The sequence below is a fragment of the Diceros bicornis genome, chromosome 5 (assembly GCF_020826845.1).
Source record: "Diceros bicornis minor isolate mBicDic1 chromosome 5, mDicBic1.mat.cur, whole genome shotgun sequence".
In the NCBI taxonomy this organism is placed as follows: domain Eukaryota; kingdom Metazoa; phylum Chordata; class Mammalia; order Perissodactyla; family Rhinocerotidae; genus Diceros; species Diceros bicornis.
This window is the reverse complement of record NC_080744.1, coordinates 32,131,589-32,150,282: the sequence shown is the minus strand read 5'-3', so window position 1 is coordinate 32,150,282 and position 18,694 is coordinate 32,131,589. Positions and strand designations below refer to the sequence as shown.

Genomic DNA, 18,694 nt, shown 5'->3' with positions numbered 1-18,694 from the left:
TAGGTCAAGGGTTATGTCAAAGGAATGGGAAGGAAGAGAGCATTCCAGCAAAGGAACTAAAAACAAGGACTGCAGTCAGAATATAGAGAGTAAGAAAAGCGATGGGCTGAAGGTAAAATCATTGCATCCCTGCTAATCGTCCCTGTGGTGAGAATCACTGCTTCAGGGGAAAATGGGGAGAATCAGTCCATTTCTATCCAACTTCTCAGGAATGTTGAAAAGAAGGTAGTAATGTGAAGACAGTGTGGAGAGGCTTTGAGGAAAGGCACTGTGAACATTCACACTGTTATTAAGCTCATTATTCATTTTGGAACTCAAGCAAAAACGTTGTTGTAAGCCCTTGGGTAAAACTAGTTTGCTTCAGATCTCTGTCTCCCTTGAAAAATGCCCTCAAGGTCAATATTCAGCTTCCCCCAGTGAATTCGGTTGGCAGTCCAGCTTCCTGAGCTACAGGTAATTAAGAAGAGAATGTTCTCTCGCTTCTAATCACGCCATTCTCTCTACCTTGTGAAGCCTTGGGAAATTCTTTTCCTTGCTCCCCTCTCTAATTAGCAGCAATGGTTGCAGTTGAGTTCCTTCCTCTTGCGGGGTGCCCTCTGCATCTCCCACAGGCATCCACAATTCAGTAATCAAGAGATGGCTTCCTGGATGAGTTGTGGCAGCCAAGCTAATTAGCTTAGATCTTAAGATCTGAGATTTGGGTAAAATAAGGCTAATTTGGCAAATAAATTTCAATAGCAAACTCAATGTAGAATTTGTCTGGTTTTTCAAATTCTGTTGTGCATTGTGGTCCATGTCCCATCAATCTCCATGGCACTGATCACTATGAGAAGAGCTATGTTGAATTCAGCATGCTGGTAAAGACTGGCTGACCCACGAATGTTTCCATTCTGAGGTGAAAGAATCAGAGTATAATAAGCTTGAGTAAAAGAGTTGTTTTTTTCTCCATTTTCAACACTTAAAATTTCAAAGTTTTAGCTTTATTATTCTTGAAATGAAAAAATGACAACTGAGAAGGTGGATGTATGTGCTACCTGATAAATTTTGGAGGCCAACATTTAAAACTAAAGAATTTTGAGTTATATCTGTGATTAAGCATATTTGCTTTCAAATATGTAGATTCCCCTGGTGCTCTCCTTTAATTACCCCCACTTTGATTAAACTATATCAGGTATAATGGTAGGTTCCACTAAAAGGAAAGCATGGCCTTAGGACTTAGCATCATCACTTTACATGAGCTCTTCTACAAACGGCACAATGTCACTACACGTCTCCTTGGTTTCTCTCTTCATTGATTCTTTCCACCACACCATTATTGTAATTATTTTACCCTTTTAGCATCTCCTGAGAATTTTCTTCACATGGATTCTGGTTTAATAAAAAATATGTATTTTTTGATGTTCTACATTAAATGAAACTTGAAGAAAAACTTCTTTGCAGAAATTTTAGTCTCCTTGAAGGATTTGGCTATAACAGTGAGTGTATGCTGATGGGCTATGTAAATTCAGTTTAATGAAAATTTTTCTGAATTGCATTACACAATTTTAAAACTTACACTGGTATGTATTTACAATCTTAATTTTACCTGCAGTGCAAAAGGTTGAGTGCCGACAAAATATGCCAGCAGGCCAAGCTCTAGACCAGGACTACAGCTGTGACATAGGGCAGCCTCTCCAGGGCTGTGAGACATGTCTTGTGTTTGAGTCTGAGTGTGTGTGATAGATGAGCACAAGTTAATTTCAGGCATTTGGACAGCAGGTTCAGCCCCTCTGATCCTCTGAACGTGATGGGAGAAATCTCTGCTTATGGGTTAGGCTAATGGACTCACTCTAAAACTAGAAGAGGTATGAGCATCTCAACAGGGCCACTGAGACCCAGTAAGGTTGTGCAGCATGCATACACACACAGTGATTTGCTAAAAAGCTGGAATGAGAAGCCAGGTTTTCTGGGTTCCCATTCTGATGCTCTACTCACAGCACTTCTAAGTTGATTCATAAAAGTGTTCATTAAACAGAACTTATCTCCTGTGATGTAAAGTTTAAAATACATCTGTATTCTTCAATGCTCCTTCCTCCGAAAGATAGAACCTAACTCTTCTCCCTTTGAGTGTGAGCTGGACTCTAAATCACTTCTAATGAATAGGATATGGCAGAAGTGACAATGTGTGTGACAAGGTTGTAAAAGGCATCGCAGCTTCTGCCTTACACTCCCTCTTGGATCATTTACTCTGTGGGAAGCCAGCTGCCGTGTCATGAGGACACTCAAGCTGCCCTATGGAGGTCACATGGTGAAGGACTGAGGCCTCCTGCCAACAGCCATGCAACTGAGCGAGGAAGCTGATACTCCTTGTCCAGTCAAGCCTTCAGAAGTCTGCAACCCTGGCTGATATTTTGACTGCAACCTCATGGGAGATCCCAAGCCAGGACCATCTAGCTTAGTCTGATCTACAGAAACTGTGAGATAATAAATATTTATCTTAGACTGCTAAGATGTGAGGTAATTTTTTACACAAGTATAAGTAATTAATACAACAGTATATCAGGATGCAACCTCTATTATAGAGCTGAATCCTCCAAGAAATACCTAATGATTTTGTAAAAAAGTTTTTTTTCAGGCTCTATCTAATAGACAATATAAAAAAAGTCTTGTCTTTGAGACTTAGTCCAGGAATAAATTCTCAGACACAAATTAAGATTCCATCTGAGTGGGGCAGAGTCAAGATGGCGGCGTAGGCAGACTCTGAACTCACCTCCTCCCGTGGACACAGCCAATTTACAACTACTCGTGGAAAAATTACCCCTGAGACAGAACTGAAAACTGGATAAGGGGAACTCCTGCAACAACGGACAATCCTAACTGGGGTAGAAGAGGCAGAGACTCCCTTCCGGAGAGGAAAAACGCCACCTTCACAAACCGCCAGCTTCAGGGCCGCCGGGAGCAGCTCACAGGTACGCAGGCTCCCTGGAGGCGCGGGGCCCTGAGCCGGGGAGCGCCCCCGCTGTGGGCATTTTGTGGACACAGCACAATCGACACCAGCAGCATAATATCTGACTTTGCCTGCTACTAAAACATTGGGGAGCACCCCCAGCGCACAAACTCACCCGTTCCAGAAAGCAGCCTAAAATCACCAGAAAGAAAGGTGCACAGTGCTTTGGTGACAACAGACTCACCTAATAGGCCCTGAGTGCATCTCGGCGAGGGGTGAGACCTCTCCAGGGACTGGGACATTGGCGGCGGCCATTGTTGTGGCCTGGTGTGAGCGTGCTGACACAGACGCCATTGGAGTTCTCCCTGAGGCGAGCTAGCCCAGGGTCTGCTCCACCCGCTAGAGCACCGATTTAATCCAGCTCAGCCAGGGCAGACAGCCCACCCTAGAGACTGGCCCCACCCAACAACAAGCCCTCAGGCAACGTGTGGGCCTGCATAGATTGGTGACTGGATTCTCTGCAGCCTGGCAACTGAGCCGACTTGATCGGGGCAAGGTGTGCACAAGGAGCGGGTGGAGAGTGTGGGGCGGTGGCAGAGTGTGTGGGGCTCCCGCCGTGGAGAGACTGGGTCCGCTTGGGGAAGTCGGGGCACGCACACAGAGCAGGACTGTGTTGACTGTGTGTGTGGACCTGTGGGCAACAGGGCTTGTCAGCTGCAGAAGACTTGTGCTTCTCAAAGACCCACAGAGGAGGTTTGCCCCACCTTCCAAAGCCTGAAACAATTGGGTGTTCCTGTGCCTGAGGCCAGCCCCACCCACCTGCAATCATCAGAGAGCTGACAAGAGACATAATAGGCTAGAGGCTTGCAGCAATTGTAAGGCCCTGAGCCAAACAACCTGCCACGCTGGGGGCCTACTCAGTTAAAAGAAATACTGCAACACAAATGTGGTATTAGAACTTACAGCCAACTGTGCTGGGGTGCCCCACACCTGATAAAGAGACTGAAGGGCCCACAACAACTACAAGCAGCTGAGCATTACAACAGCTGGCCAGGAGCATAACTCAGCCTCCCTGGGCGCCTATAGGGAGAGCTAACAGGCCACAATAGAAGGATACACGTAGCCCACATAGGGGCCACCCCTGGAACATTGAGAACTGAGGGAAGCACACTGGAAGCCTCCTAAGGCATCACTTACATAAGGTCACCTATCCAAGAGCAGGAGACATAGCTGACCTATCTAATACATAGACACAAGCACAGGGAAAGAGGCAAAATGAGGAGGCAAAAGAATACATTCCAAGTAAGGGAACAGAACAAAACCCCAGAAAAGGAACTAAGTGAAACAGAAATGAGCAACCTACCCGACAGAGAGTTCAAACTAAGAGTGTTAAGGATGCTCACTGATCTGGGGAGAAGAATAGATGAACTCAGTGAGAATGTCAACAAAGAAATGGAAGATATAAAAAAGAACCAATCAGAAATGATGAATACAATACTGGAAATGAAAAATTCATTAGAGGGACTCAAAAGCAGAGGAGAGGATACAGAAGAACGGATCTGTGAGCTGGAAGAAAGACTAGAAGAAATTACCCAAGGTGAACAGGTAAAAGAGAAAAGAATTAAAAAGAGTGAGGACAGTCTAAGGGACCTCTGGGACAACATCAAGCACACTAACATCCGTGTTATAGGTGTCCCGGAAGGAGAAGAGCGAGACAAGGGGGCAGAGAATCTATTTCAAGAAATAATAGATGAAAACTTCCCTAACCTAAGGAAGGAAACAGACATCCAGGTACAGGAAGCACAGGGAGCCCCAAACAAGATAAACCCAAAGAGGCCCACACCAAGACACATCATAATCAAAATGTCCAGAATTAAAGATAAAGAGAGAATCCTAAAAGCCACAAGAGAATGTCAAGTTACATACAAAGGAAACCCCATAAGGCTGTCACCTGACTTCTCAGCAGAAACCTTACAGGCTAGAAGAGAATGGCATGATATATTTAAAGTGCTAAAAGGAAAAAACTTACAGCCAAGAATACTCTACCCAGCAAGGTTATCATTCAAAATGGAAGGAGAGATCAAAATTTTCCCAGATAAGCAAAAATTAAAGGAGTTTGTCACCAAGAAACCAGTGCTACAAGAAATGTTAAAGGGACTGATTTAAGGGGAAAAGAGAAGACCACAAATAGGAAAAATTATCTATTTCCATGATTAGAAAGTAATGGATACAAATGCACAAAAAAGAGGTTAGATATGATATTAAAAACATAAAAGGAGGGAGGAGGGGAGTTAAAGAGTACAGCTTTCAGACAGAGGTCAAACTAAAGTGACCATCAATTCTGTATAGAAGTAAGGAACAGAGAAGGACTACTAAAACACTGAGAAAAAAAAAAAGTTAAAAAATGGCAGTAAGTACATACTTATCAATAGCTACTTTAAACGTCAATGGACGAAATGCTCCAATTAAAAGGCATAGGGTGGCTGACTGGATAAAAAAACAAGACCCATATATATGCTGCCTACAAGAGACAGACTTCAGACCTAAAGACACTCACAAACTGAAAGTGAAGGGATGGAAAAAGATACTCCACGCAAATGGCAATGAAAAGAAAGCTGGGGTAGCAGTACTCATATCAGACAAAATAGACTTTAAAACAAAAACTGTAAAAAGAGACAAAAAAGGGCATTACATAATGATCAAGGGAACAATCCAACAAGAGGATGTAACACTTGTAAATATCTACGCACCCAATGTAGGTGCACCCAAATATATAAAGCAATTATTAACAGACATAAAAACAGAAATAGACAGTAACACAATAATAGTAGGGGACTTTAACACTCCACTTACACCAACGGATAGATCATCCAAACAGAAGATCAATAAGGAAACATTGGCCTTAAACGACACACTAGAACAGATGGACCTAGTAGATATATACAGAGCATTCCATCCAAAAACCGAAGAATACACGTTCTTTTCAAATGCACATGGAACATTCTCCAGGATTGATCACATATTAGGCCACAAAACAAGTCTCCATAAATTTAAGAAGATTGAAATAATACCAAGCATCTTTTCTGACCACAACGGTATGAAACTAGAAATCAATATATAGGAAGAAAATCAGAAAAGCCACAAATACATGGAGATTAAACAAAATGCTACTGAACAACAACTGGGTTAACGAAGAAATCAAAGAAGAAATCAAAAAATACCTGGAGACAAATGAAAATGAAAATTCGACATGCCAGAATTTGTGGGATACAGCAAAAGCGGTTCTAAGAGGGAAGTTTATAGTGATACAGGCCTATCTCAACAAACAAGAAAAATCTCAAATAAACAATCTAACAATGCACCTAAAGGAACTGGAAAAAGAAGAACAAACAAAGCCCAAAATCAGTAGAAGAAGGGAAATAATAAAAATCAGAGCAGAAATAAATGAAATAGAGACCAAAAAAACAATAGAAAAAATTAATAAAACCAAGAGCTGGTTCTTTGAAAAGATCAACAAAATTGACAAGCCTAATTTAGCTAGACTCACCAAGAAAAAAAGAGAGAAGGCACAAATAAGTAAAATCAGAAATGAAAGAGGAGCGGTTACAACAGACACCTCAGAAATACAAAAGATTATAAGAGAATACTATGAAAAGCTATATGCCAACCAATTCGACAATCTGGAAGAAATGGATAAATTCTTAGAATCATACAACCTTCCAAAACTGGATCAAGAAGAAGTAGAGAATTTGAATAGACCAATCACCAGTAAGGAGATCGAAACAGTAATCAAAAACCTCCCCAAAAATAAAAGTCCAGGACCAGACGGCTTCCCTGGTGAATTCTACCAAACATTCAAAGAAGACTTAATACCTATCCTTCTCAAACTCTTCCAAAAAATTGAGGAGGGGGGAAGCTCCCTAACTCATTCTACGAAGCTGACGTTACCCTGACACCAAAACCAGACAAGGACAACACAAAAAAAAGAAAATTACAGGCCAATATCACTGATGAACATCGATGCGAAAATCCTCAACAAAATACTAGCAAATCACATACAACAATACGTTAAAAAGATTATACACCATGATCAAGTGGGATTTATTCCAGGTATGCAGGGATGGTTTAACATTCGCAAATCAATCAACGTAATACACCACATTAATAAAATGAAGAACAAAAATCACATGATCATCTCAATAGATGCAGAGAAAGCATTTGACAAGATATAGCATCCATTTATGATAAAAGCTCTGAATAAAATGGGTATAGAAGGAAAGTACCTCAACATAATAAAGACCATATATGAGAAGCCCACAGCTAATATCATCCTCAATGGTGAAAAACTGAAAGCTATCCCTCTAAGAACAGGAACCAGACAAGGATGCCCACTGTCACCACTCCTATTTAACATAGTATTGGAAGTCCTAGCCAGAGCAATCAGGCAAGAGAAAGAAATAAAAGGGATCCAAATTGGAAAGGAAGAAGTGAAACTGTCACTATTTGCAGATGACATGATTTTATATATAGAAAACCCTAAAGAATCCACCAGAAAACTTTTAGAAGTAATAAACGAATATGGTCAAGTTGCAGGATACAAAATCAACATACAAAAATCAGTTGCATTTCTGTACACTAACAACAAAGTAGCAGAAAGAGAAATTAAGAATACCATCCCATTTACAATTGCAACAAAAAGAAGAAAATACCTAGGAATAAACTTAACCAAAGAGGTGAAAGATCTGTACACCGAAAACTATAAAACATTTCTGAAAGAAATTGAAGAAGACACAAAGAAATGGAAAGATATTCCGTGCTCTTGGATTGGAAGAATTAACATAGTTCAGATGTCCATACTTCCTAAAGCCATCTATAGATTCAATGCAATCCCTGTCAAAGTTCCAACAACATTTTTCACAGAAATAGAACAAAGAATCCTAAAATGTATATGGAACAACAAAAGACCCCGAATAGCTAAAGGAATCCTGAGAAAAAAGAACAAAGCTGGAGGTATCACACTCCCTGATTTCAAAATATACTACAAAGCTATAGTAACCAAAACAGCATGGTACTGGCACAAAAACAGACACACAGATCAATGGAATAGAATCGAAAGCCCAGAAATAAACCCACACGTCTATGGACAGCTAATCTTTGACAAAAAAGCCAAGAACATACAATGGGGAAAAGAAAGTCTCTTCAACAAATGGTGTTGGGAAAACTGGATAGCCACATGCAAAAAAATGAAAGTAGACCCTTACCTTACACCATACACAAAAATTAACTCCAAATGTATTAAAGACTTGAATGTAAGACCTGAAACTGTGAAACTTCTAGAAGAAAACATAGGCAGTACGCTCTTCGACATCGGTCTTAGCAACATCTTTTCAAACACCACATCTGACCGGGCAAGAGAAACAATAGAAAAAATAAACAAATGGGACTACATCAAACTAAAAAGCTTCTGCACAGCAAAGGAAACCATCAACAAAACGAAAAGACAACCTAACAATTGGGAGAAGATATTTGCAAACCATACATCTGATAAGGGCTTAATCTCCAAAATATATAAAGAACTCATGCATCTCAACAACAACAAAACTACCAACCCAATTAAAAAATGGGCAAAAGACCTGAACAGACATTTCTCCAAAGAAGATATACAGATGGCCAACAGACACATGAAAAGATGTTCAAAATCACTAACTATCAGGGAAATGCAAATCAAAACTACAATGAGATATCACCTCACGCCCGTCAGAATGGCTATAATTAACAAGACAGGAAACAACATGTGTTGGAGAGGATGTGGAGAGAAGGGAACTCTCAGACACTGCTGGTGGGAGTGCAAACTGGTCCAGCCACTATGGAAAACAGTATGGAGATTCCTCAAAAAATCAAGGATAGAACTACCATATGATCCAGCTATTCCACTGTTGAGTATTTATCCAAAGAACTTGAAAACACCAATTTGCAAAGGTACATGCACCCCTGTGTTTATTGCAGCGTTATTCACAATAGCCAAGACTTGGAAGCAATCTAAGTGCCCATCAAGGGACGAATGGATAAAGAAGCTGTGGTATATATACACAATGGAATACTACTCAGCCATAAGAAACGATGAAATCCAGCCATTTGTGACAACATGGATGGACATTGAGGGTATAATGCAAAGTGAAATAAGTCAGAGGGAGAAGGTCAAATACCGTATGATTTCCTTCATTAAGTAGTAGATAATAACAACAATAAACAAACACATAGGGACAGAGATTGGATTAGTGGTTACCAGAGGGGAAGGGGGGAGGGAGGAGGGTGAAAGGGATAATTTGGTGCATGTGTGTGGTGATGGGTTGTAATTAGTATTTTGGTGGTGAACATGATGTAATCTATGCAGAAATAGAAGTACAATGATGTACACCTGAAACTTTTACAATGTTATAAACCAATGTTACTGCAATAAACAAAAAATTTAAAAAAAAAAAAAGATTCCATCTGAGACAGAAGGTTTATTTTATGAAGTTGTTTGAACAAGCTGTAAAACTGCTTTTGACTATAAGTATTGGGTCTGACAAGCATTGGCTGTCCCTCTCTACATTTGACAGTTCCACTGCTTAATCACCTCTTCAGGAAATGAACCCCTGTCTTAGTTGTCTATGGTTCTTCCAAAGAGAAATACCAGCAGAATATAATTCTCCAACCTTTAGCTTCCCACAGAGCTATTTTAGGAATAATGGAGACAACTTTACCAAGTAGGTTTTCATCTGGATAAATGATTTCAGAAATACCCTGAGGTCCTTCCACACAAATCTGGTTGTTCTGGGGATGCATTAGACTCTGTGAGAATACAGCTCAGGAGCTAACATGTCACTTCTCCAGATGGTAATTGAGGCACACCAGCGTGAGTTACCATTTTACCTCTTATCAAGGAAGGAAAGAAATCCCTTTTAAGCACCCCTCATATCATGGAGTTAATAAAGATGTAAAGTTATTTTATTCTCTGTCACTTGTGAATTAATCAGTAATCTGTGGCAGACTCAGTACTGTGTTCCTTGCCCTCTGAGGGCATTATATATTCACTAAATAGAGTGAAATAATTTGAACAGCACAAAATCCTGAACTGAAAAGTAAGATTCTGTTCTATATTGGTTAATCATGATACTTCAAGTAAATAGATTCTGACCTAATTTATCAAAGCTCACCTTTCTCCCCATCAGTATTACCTCCTAATCTTAAGAGTGAGTGACAAGCTCAATCAAATACTGTTCTTCCAGCCTCATCAATTAGAAATAAATTCTGGGGTTGTCCTTTCCAATGAGAAGGTAATAATGCTTCTTTTCCTTAGGTGAAAGCGTGGAAGAGAATGCCAGTGTCGTGGTCAAGCTGCTCATCAGACGCCCAGAGTGCTTCGGCCCGGCGCTGCGGGGTGAAGGAGGAAATGGTCTGTTGGCAGCCATGCAAGGCGCCATTAAGATCTCTGAGAACCCAGCCCTCGACCTCCCTTCTCAGATTTACAAGAGAGAAGTGTAAGTGAATGGAGTTGCCATCTGGCACCGATATGGTTGGTGAGCTCCCAAATATTGTCAGTGCGTGGGTGATAAAGGAAGTGTCGGTAACTTCCCTCTAGTAGAGAAAGCACAGGTTCTTTACGGTTGTGGTGGAAACATTTTACAGTCACTTTGTCAAGCACATTGTTGTCTTGACTCTCCCAGTAACCCTAGAGATCAGTATCACCTTCACCCACTTCCACTTCTCCTACTCCACTCAGGCCAGTTGGCAAAGTGAGAAGTCGGCAAGCTCTTTTAGCCAACACTGCACCTCCCTACAGCATCACCACTGGAGGAAGCTGTGTAGAGGCTGAAAGGCCTGGACCAAGAAGGTGTTACAGCCATTGTCTAACTCCAGCCTGTTCCCTTCAGTATTTTAAACTTCAGTGTCTCATCTCATACCTCACTTTTAAAAAGAGATAGTACCCTCCACTTCCTCTTCTGAAAGTGTTTTGATTTGATTCCTTAGGTGAAAAAGAGCTGCAGAATGTGAAAAATCACAGCATTAATAACCTTGGTATTTAAAGGCTGAGGATGTAGTTGGAGCATTAGCGGATTGCCTTGTGAATTTCCTTCCATCATGCCTTGTAACCATTCTCTTTCTTTTATCACAGCCAGTAGATTAGACCCGAGAATCTAGAGAATGGTATAACCCAACAGAGGTAACTCTGCAGACAGTTGGCTTTCTTTTCTTTTTGGCCACTAGTTCTGGTAGGTGATCTAGTAGAGCTAGAAAGAACCCAAAATATGAGCTGTCCCAATTTCCTCATGTAACATGAGAAAAACTGAGGCCCAGGGTCATATAGCTTGTTAGCAACAGAGCCAGGACATGGACTTAGCCCTCCTGACTCCTTGTCCAACGTGCAGGAAGGAAAATGGAATGAACGTTCAGGAAGGAAAAGGAAATGAATAGTTGGTGGGAGTTTTGGGGATTACTGTGCTGCTCCATGAGTATGTGTGGTCTGCATGATCAGCTCATGTCAGTACTCTGCCTTTAAGTTCTTGGGACCCTCGGAATGTCACAGACAAATATTTAGGTTCTTTGAGCTTATGAGTAAAACCACTTTGTTGACTTCTGGAGGGAGAGAAGGTATCCAATAGAAAGGATGCGTGATGCCTAGGATGAGCGAAATAAGCATTTCCGTATCATGTCTAATAACATGGCCACACCTGCCGGGCTTCCTCACACCTCTCTGTGTTGGTTCTCTCTCAGCAGCACAGAGGATGATGAATATGAAGAGATCGTGCACATGGGCAATGCAATTATGTCATTTTATTCAGCTCTTATAGATCTACTGGGCCGCTGTGCTCCTGAAATGCATGTAAGTGATAGAGTTCCCAGAGAGCAACTTTGAGGGCCTTGAAGCAAGAACACTGTAGATTTCCTGAATGTAATTTCTTCTTCTGTCTCTGGCATCTGCTAACAAGCCCTTCTTTCAGTTCCTTTTAGCTAACATCAAAAGTACTTTCCGTCTCTGGTACCTGACTCTACAGCTTTCTAAGGAATGACTCCTGGGCAAATCCCTGTGTTGTGTGATTTCTCTGTGACACTAATAGAGCATATGCTCTTCATGTTCTGTTTCAAAAGCCTCCCAAAATTATGTTTCCATATGCCTCAATTTGGTCAAAATGTGACCAGATTGATTCTTGATTGTGGCCATCAGGATACTCCACTTGGAAAATCTTTTCTTGATGACCATGGTGTTAGGCACCAGGAAGGTAGTCTATTCCCGTGGTTCATGTTTGATTATTTCCCAGAGGTAAGCTTTGCAGACATACAAAAAGGGATGATTCTGTTTTTATGGGATGTCTTCTCAGACTTCCAGTTTTGAACTAAAAAGTTGTATTCTTCCTCTGCCCTTTTTCACCTCTGCTGGGGGTTGAGAGAGATTGACCTTATTTCACATAAGGTCTCACATATCGTACAAAAGAGAGGAGATAATTGCTTCTTATATGACAACAGCAAAGATAGCCTTTTATATTAAAAATAATAATTGGTAATTGTTTAAAAGAACTTTTTGATTTGTTTATTCAGGGCTCAGATGCCTGCCTGCCTATCTCTGCAGAGCTCACTGCATTTGGATTATTCCAGAGCATCTACCAAAAGCACTTATAATGCAGAATGTTTGATATAAACAGTGGTATCTAGTATAGATGAGATTGTGTATTGGTCACTGCCAAGTTAACAATAGATGTATTTTTTTAATGCTAATGAAAGACAGAACCCATTAAAGTAATGGCTGTCAAAATTTTGACCAAATTTGGACCAGAAGTACAATTTACATTGCAACCTGGTATACATGTATTCCAGAAACAAAATGTACCCTTTCTACAGATACTGCACTCTAATATTTTCTATTCTATGTTAACCTATTTCATGCTTGTTAATGATGGTCACAACCCACTAACTTGATTTTACAACCCGCTAATCGATCATGACCTGTAGTTTGAAAGACACTGCATTAAAGCATCCACTCTCATCTTTCCTTGGATATGTCATGGTCTTGTCAAATACACAATCTAGCCTGTTTCCAAATCCATCTGCAAGTGTTTAGGGAAACTATTCCAATATGGAAGAATCTAGGCTTAAAGTACTGTGGATAGACGAAGGTCTGAATCTTGAAAAAAGAGGCTGATCAGAATTTGTAACTTAGGATTCTAGTTCCTACTGAGATAAACCAGCCTTACCCTCTTGGGGCCCATCTTTCCATTTCTATGCCTTTAAAGCAATAAAGGAAACTTGAAAGGGAGTTGGGGGAAAACTAGGGTGTCCTACATTTTTGTGGGAGGTTGGTTCCCCTGATCACCTGTCATCACTTCAGAAAGCAAGTTACACAGTTTGCTTGTTCTCAGGAAGACGGGCAGCATGGGATAGCTAAACCATCAGAGCCCCATCTGGGAAGGAGTTCCTTCCTTGCTTACTGTCCCTCTGGTCCGACATCCCCTCCCCTGGGCCCCTGCTCTGTGGGGGGTGGGGGGGTGATGCCATGATCGCTGATAGACTCCCCTCTGCCCACAGGAATGAGAAGTGGCAGCTAGGGTCAGCGCACAGGCCTTCTCCTTTCCCTGGGGCCTTCGAGTATTATATCCCAGCGTGCCATCCAGCTGACCTGGGGCGGATTCAATCCTGAGCTTGTGACAGTGCAGTTCCCAGCTGAGGGTCTGAGCCCAGCAGCATACCTGCTGCCCCACGTGCAGGAGGATGTGCACCTGTACACGCTGGTTGGCCCATCCGTGGCTGTACGGATCAGGTTATCCATTCCGGGATAACTCCACTGAGAAGCTCAAGTTCACCCTGACATTCTCTACACCTCTCTTGCCTATCCAAGTCCCAGCGTTAATAAAACTTTTAGGAAAGTGAAATTCATAAATCATTTCTACATTTAGAGTCTGAAATTGTGGCCACATTGTCAACACTTGTGTCATGGCCACTGAGAGCTCCTGGTGCTGCAGTCACACTGAGGCTCACCAACAGGCTCCACATTTACTGCTGAGACTTGATACCCAAACCACATGACCGTTGTAATCACAGCAAAGGAGTCGAGTTGTTCTCCTTGGTCAGAGTTGTCCCCTTAGTAGCACTTCTTCTAGAAAATCAAGAGAAAGCTCCTCTTTTTCCCTGTGGCCACAAGTGCCTAGACCAATTAGGGAAACAGAGGAGTGTACCTACCCTGCAGAGAAAACCATTTTACTGCCAGAGGTTTGGAGATGGGTGGAGTGGGGATGTGGGAACTTCCCTTATCTTACTCTCCAACCCTCCTTTGCAGCTCATCCAGACAGGAAAGGGGGAAGCCATCCGGATCAGGTCAATCCTGCGCTCCCTGGTCCCCACTGAGGACTTGGTTGGGATCATCAGCATCCCCTTGAAACTGCCCTCCCTGAGCAAAGGTAAGGGAAGCAGCTGAAGGCCAAGTCCTGCCAGTCTCCTCGGGGGCCACTTGCTCAGGGGCCGGACTCCGTCCACTGGCACAGTGCTCCTTCCAGGCTCCTACTTGCAGGGCAGGCTGCACAGGCGAAGTGTCTTACTCTTTTTCTGATGATGAGTTCACTCCTTCTGGCTCCAGCTGGCTACTGTCTCCCCTGCTCCCCGTACCCCTGTCCCATAAGTACGGATAGTCCAGACCTCATAGTCTTCTAAACTCTAATCCTCTGGAAGGAGGCTGATGGAATGGGACCAATGAAAGCTCTCACCACAGCCTTCCTTCTCCTTTGCCTCTACGTCCCCAGATTGTGCAGCCAGCTGGAGCAACAGAAGGCTAGGGCCTGACACAGGCTCCCTTCTGCCACAGTCCTGTGTACCTCATGGCCACGGAGCATAAAGAGTTTTCCCCTCGATGTTTCTTGTGACATTTGGCATCAGCCAATGTTAACTTTACAAAACTTACACTCTCTCGAAAGCATTCTGTTTCTCCATGTCTCTCCACCTGCTATCCAGGCAATTGCCTCCTGGCAGATGCAGGAAACGAAAAGATAGCATGACTGTTACAGTGTTCCAGAACTGGTGTTCCGTGGAACATTTTTGTAGGAAATATTAATTGGTATACATGTTAACAAGGGGTTTGGAGTCACATGAGTTTGGGAAATGCTGTGGAATATATCACATTTTTTCCATTTTTATTGAGATAAAATTGACGTGTAACGTTATGTAAGTTTAAGGTATACAATGTGGTGATTTGATACGTGTATATATTGCGAAATGTTTCACAATAAGGTTAGTTAACACGTCCTTCACCTTACAGAATTACCAGTTTTGTTGTTGTTATGGTCAGAACATTAAGTTCTACTCTTATAGCAACTTTCAAGGATACAGTACAGTATTGTTAACTATAGTCACCATGCTGTGCATTAGATCCCCAGGACTTATTCATCTTATAACTGCAAGTTTGTACCCTTTGACCAACATCTCCCTTACCTCCCCCATCCCCTGGTAACCATCAGCCTGCTCTCTGTTTCTACGAGTTCAATGTTTGTCGATTCTACATATAACTGAGATCATAGAATATTTGTCTTTCTCCATCTGATTCATTTCACTTAGCGTAATGCCCTCAAGGTCCACTTTGTCGTTGCAAATGGCAGGATTTCCTTCTTTATTATGGCTAAATAATATTTCTGTGTGTGTGTGTATATACACCAACGATGCACAAGGGTTCCCTTTTCTCTACATCCTTGCCAGCATTTGTTATCCCTTGTCTTTTGGATGATAGCCATTCTAATAGGTGTGAAGTGATATCTCACTCTGGTTTTGATTTGCATTTCCCTGATGATTAGTGATGCTGAGCACCTTTTCATGTACTTGTTGGCCATTTGCATGTCTTCTTTGGAAAATGTATGTTCAGGTCTTTGCCCATTTTTTATTTGGGTTTTTTTTGCCATTGAGTTGTATGAGTTCCTTATATATCTTGGATATTAACTCCTTGTCAGATATATGGTTTGCAAATATTTTATCCCTTTCCGTAGGTTGCCTTTTCATTTTGTTGCTTGTTTCTCTCACTGTGCAGAGCTTTTTAGTTTGATGTAGTCCCAATTATTGATTTTTGCATTTGTTGCTTATGCTCTTTATGTCATATCCAAAAAATCATCGCCAAGACCAGTGTCAGGAGCTTACCCCTATGTTTTCTTCCAGGAATTTTGTAGTTTCCAGTCTTACATTTAAGTCTTTAATCCATTTTAAGTTAACTTTTGTGAGTGGTATAAGATAGGGGTCCAATTTCATTCTTTTGCATGTGCACATCCAGTTTTCTCAACATCATTTATTGAATAAATTATCCTTTCCCCATTGAGTAGTCTTGTCTTCCTTGTCAAATATTAGTTGATCATATATGCATGGGTTTATTTTTGGGCTCTCAGTTCTGTTCCATTGGTCTACGTGTCTGTTTTTATGCCAGTATCATAATGTTTTGATTACTATAGCTTTGTAATATAGTTTGAAATTAGGAAGTGTGATGCCTCCAGCTTGTTCTTTCTCAAGATTGCTTTGGCTATTCATGGTCTTTTATGGTACCATATAAATTTTAGGATTATTTTTTCTATTTTTGTGAAAAATGACAGTAGAATTTTATTGAGATTGTATTGAATCCACTGATGGCTTTGGGCAGTATGGACATTTTAACAATATTAACTCTTCTGATTCATGAACATAGGATTTTTTCCATTTATTCATTTCTTCTTCATTTTATTTCATCAGTGTCTTATAGTTTGTGATGTATAAATATTTCACTTCCTTGATTAATTTTTTTTTTAAGATTTGATTTATTTATTTTCCCCCCAAAGCCCCAGTAGATAGCTGTATGTCATAGCTGCACATCCTTCTAGTTGCTGTATGTGGGACACGGCCTCAGCATGGCCGGAGAAGCAGTGCGTCAGTGCGCGCCCGGGATCCGAAACCCGGCTGCCAGCAGCGGAGCACGCGCACTTCACCGCTAAGCCACGGGGCCGGCCCTCCTTGATTAAATTTATTCCTAGGTATTTTATTGTTTTTGATGCCTTTGTAAATGGGAATTTTTTTTTTTATTCTTCAAATAGTTCATTGTTAGTGCATAGAAATACAACCGATTTTTATGTGTTAGTTTTATATCCTGAAACTTTACTGAATTTGCTTATTAGTTCTAACAATTTTTAGTGGAGACTAGGATTTTCTATATACAAGATCATGTCATCAGCAAATAGAAACAATTTTACTTCTTCCTTTCGTATTTGGATGCCTTTTATTTCTTTTTCTTGCCTAATTGCTCTGACTAGGATTTCTGGTACTATGTTGAATAGGAGCTGTGAGAGTGGGGCACCCTTATGTTGACCCTGATCTTAGAGGGAAAGCTTTCAGCCTTTCACTGTTGAGTATGATTTTAGCTGTGGGTTTGTCATATATGGCCTCTATTATGTTGAGGTATGTTCCTTCTATACCCAATTTGTCAAGAGTTTTTTAATCAAGAAAGGATGTTGAATTTTGTCAAATGCTTCTTTTTTTGTATCTATTGAGATGATCGTATGACTTTTGTCTTTCATTCTATTAATGTGGTATATCACATTTATTGATTTGCATATGCTGAACCATTCTTGTATCCCAGGGATGAATTCCAGTTGATCGTGGTGCATGATCCTTTCTAATGGTCTGTTGAATTTTGTATGCTAGTATTTTGTTAAGAATTTTTGCATCTATATTCATCAGGGATATTAGTCTGCGGTTTTCTTTTCTTTCGGTATCATTATCTGGCTTTAGTATCAGGGTAATGCTGGCCTCATAAAATGAGTTTGAAAGTGTCCCCTCCTCTTCAGTTTTTTGGAAGAGTTTGAGAAAGTTTAGTATTAATTCTTCCTTAAGTGTTTAGTAGAATTCAGCCATGAAGTCATCTGTTCCTAGGCTTTTCTTTTGGGAGAGGTTTTTGATTACTGATTCAATCTCCTTACTTATTATTGGTCTGTCCAGATTTTCTATTTCTTCATGATTCATTCTCAGTAGGTTGTATGTTTCAGAAATTTATCCATTTCTTCTAGGATGTCCAATTTCTTGGCATATAAATTTTCATAGTAGTCTCTTGTGATCCTTTGTATTTGTGTGGTATCAGTTGTAATGTCTCTTCTTTCATTTATAATTTTGCCTCACCTCTCTTTTTCTCAATAAGTCTAACTAAAAGTTTGTCAATTTTATCTTTTCAAAAAGTCAGCTATTAGTTTTGTTTATCATTTTTGTTTTCTATTCTCAATTTCATTTATTTCTGTTCTGATCTTTCTTATTTCTTTCCTTACAGTATTCTGGATTTGACTATATACTTACTTTTAACAGTGTGTTATATATTTTCTTATGTTTTCATGTTATTAATTAGCATCCTTTCATTTTAGCTTGAGGAACTCCTATAATATTTCTTGTAAGGCAGATCTAGTGGTGATGAATTCCCTCAGCTTTTGTTTGTTTGGGAAACTATTTATCTTACCTTCATTTCTGAAAGACAACTTGCTGGGTAAAGTATTCTTGGTTGGCAGTTTTTTCTTTCAACACTTGACTATATCATCCCACTCTCTCCTGGCCTGCAAGCTTTCTGCTGAGAAATCTGTTGATAGCCTTATAGGGGTTCCTTTATATGAGTGAAATTTTTTTCTCTTGCTGCTTTTAAAATTCTCTTTGTCTTTGATTTTAGACAGTTTTATTATAATGTGTCTTGGAGAAGATTATTTTGGATTGAAATTTTGGAGTGATCTATTAGCTTCATGAACTTGAATGTCCAAATAT

General features: G+C 40.6%; 1 protein-coding gene across 1 annotated transcript in view; it reads left to right on the top strand.

Moving 5' to 3' along the window:
* RYR3 (ryanodine receptor 3) overlaps positions 1 to 18,694 on the top strand; it is a 345,772-nt gene that overhangs the window by 209,980 nt on the left and 117,098 nt on the right. Inside the window, exons 44-46 of the mRNA XM_058540531.1 lie at positions 10,269 to 10,449; positions 11,684 to 11,792; positions 14,238 to 14,358. Of these exons, the coding sequence (XP_058396514.1) occupies positions 10,269 to 10,449; positions 11,684 to 11,792; positions 14,238 to 14,358 (411 nt within the window). The remainder of the gene's footprint in view (positions 1 to 10,268; positions 10,450 to 11,683; positions 11,793 to 14,237; positions 14,359 to 18,694) is intronic.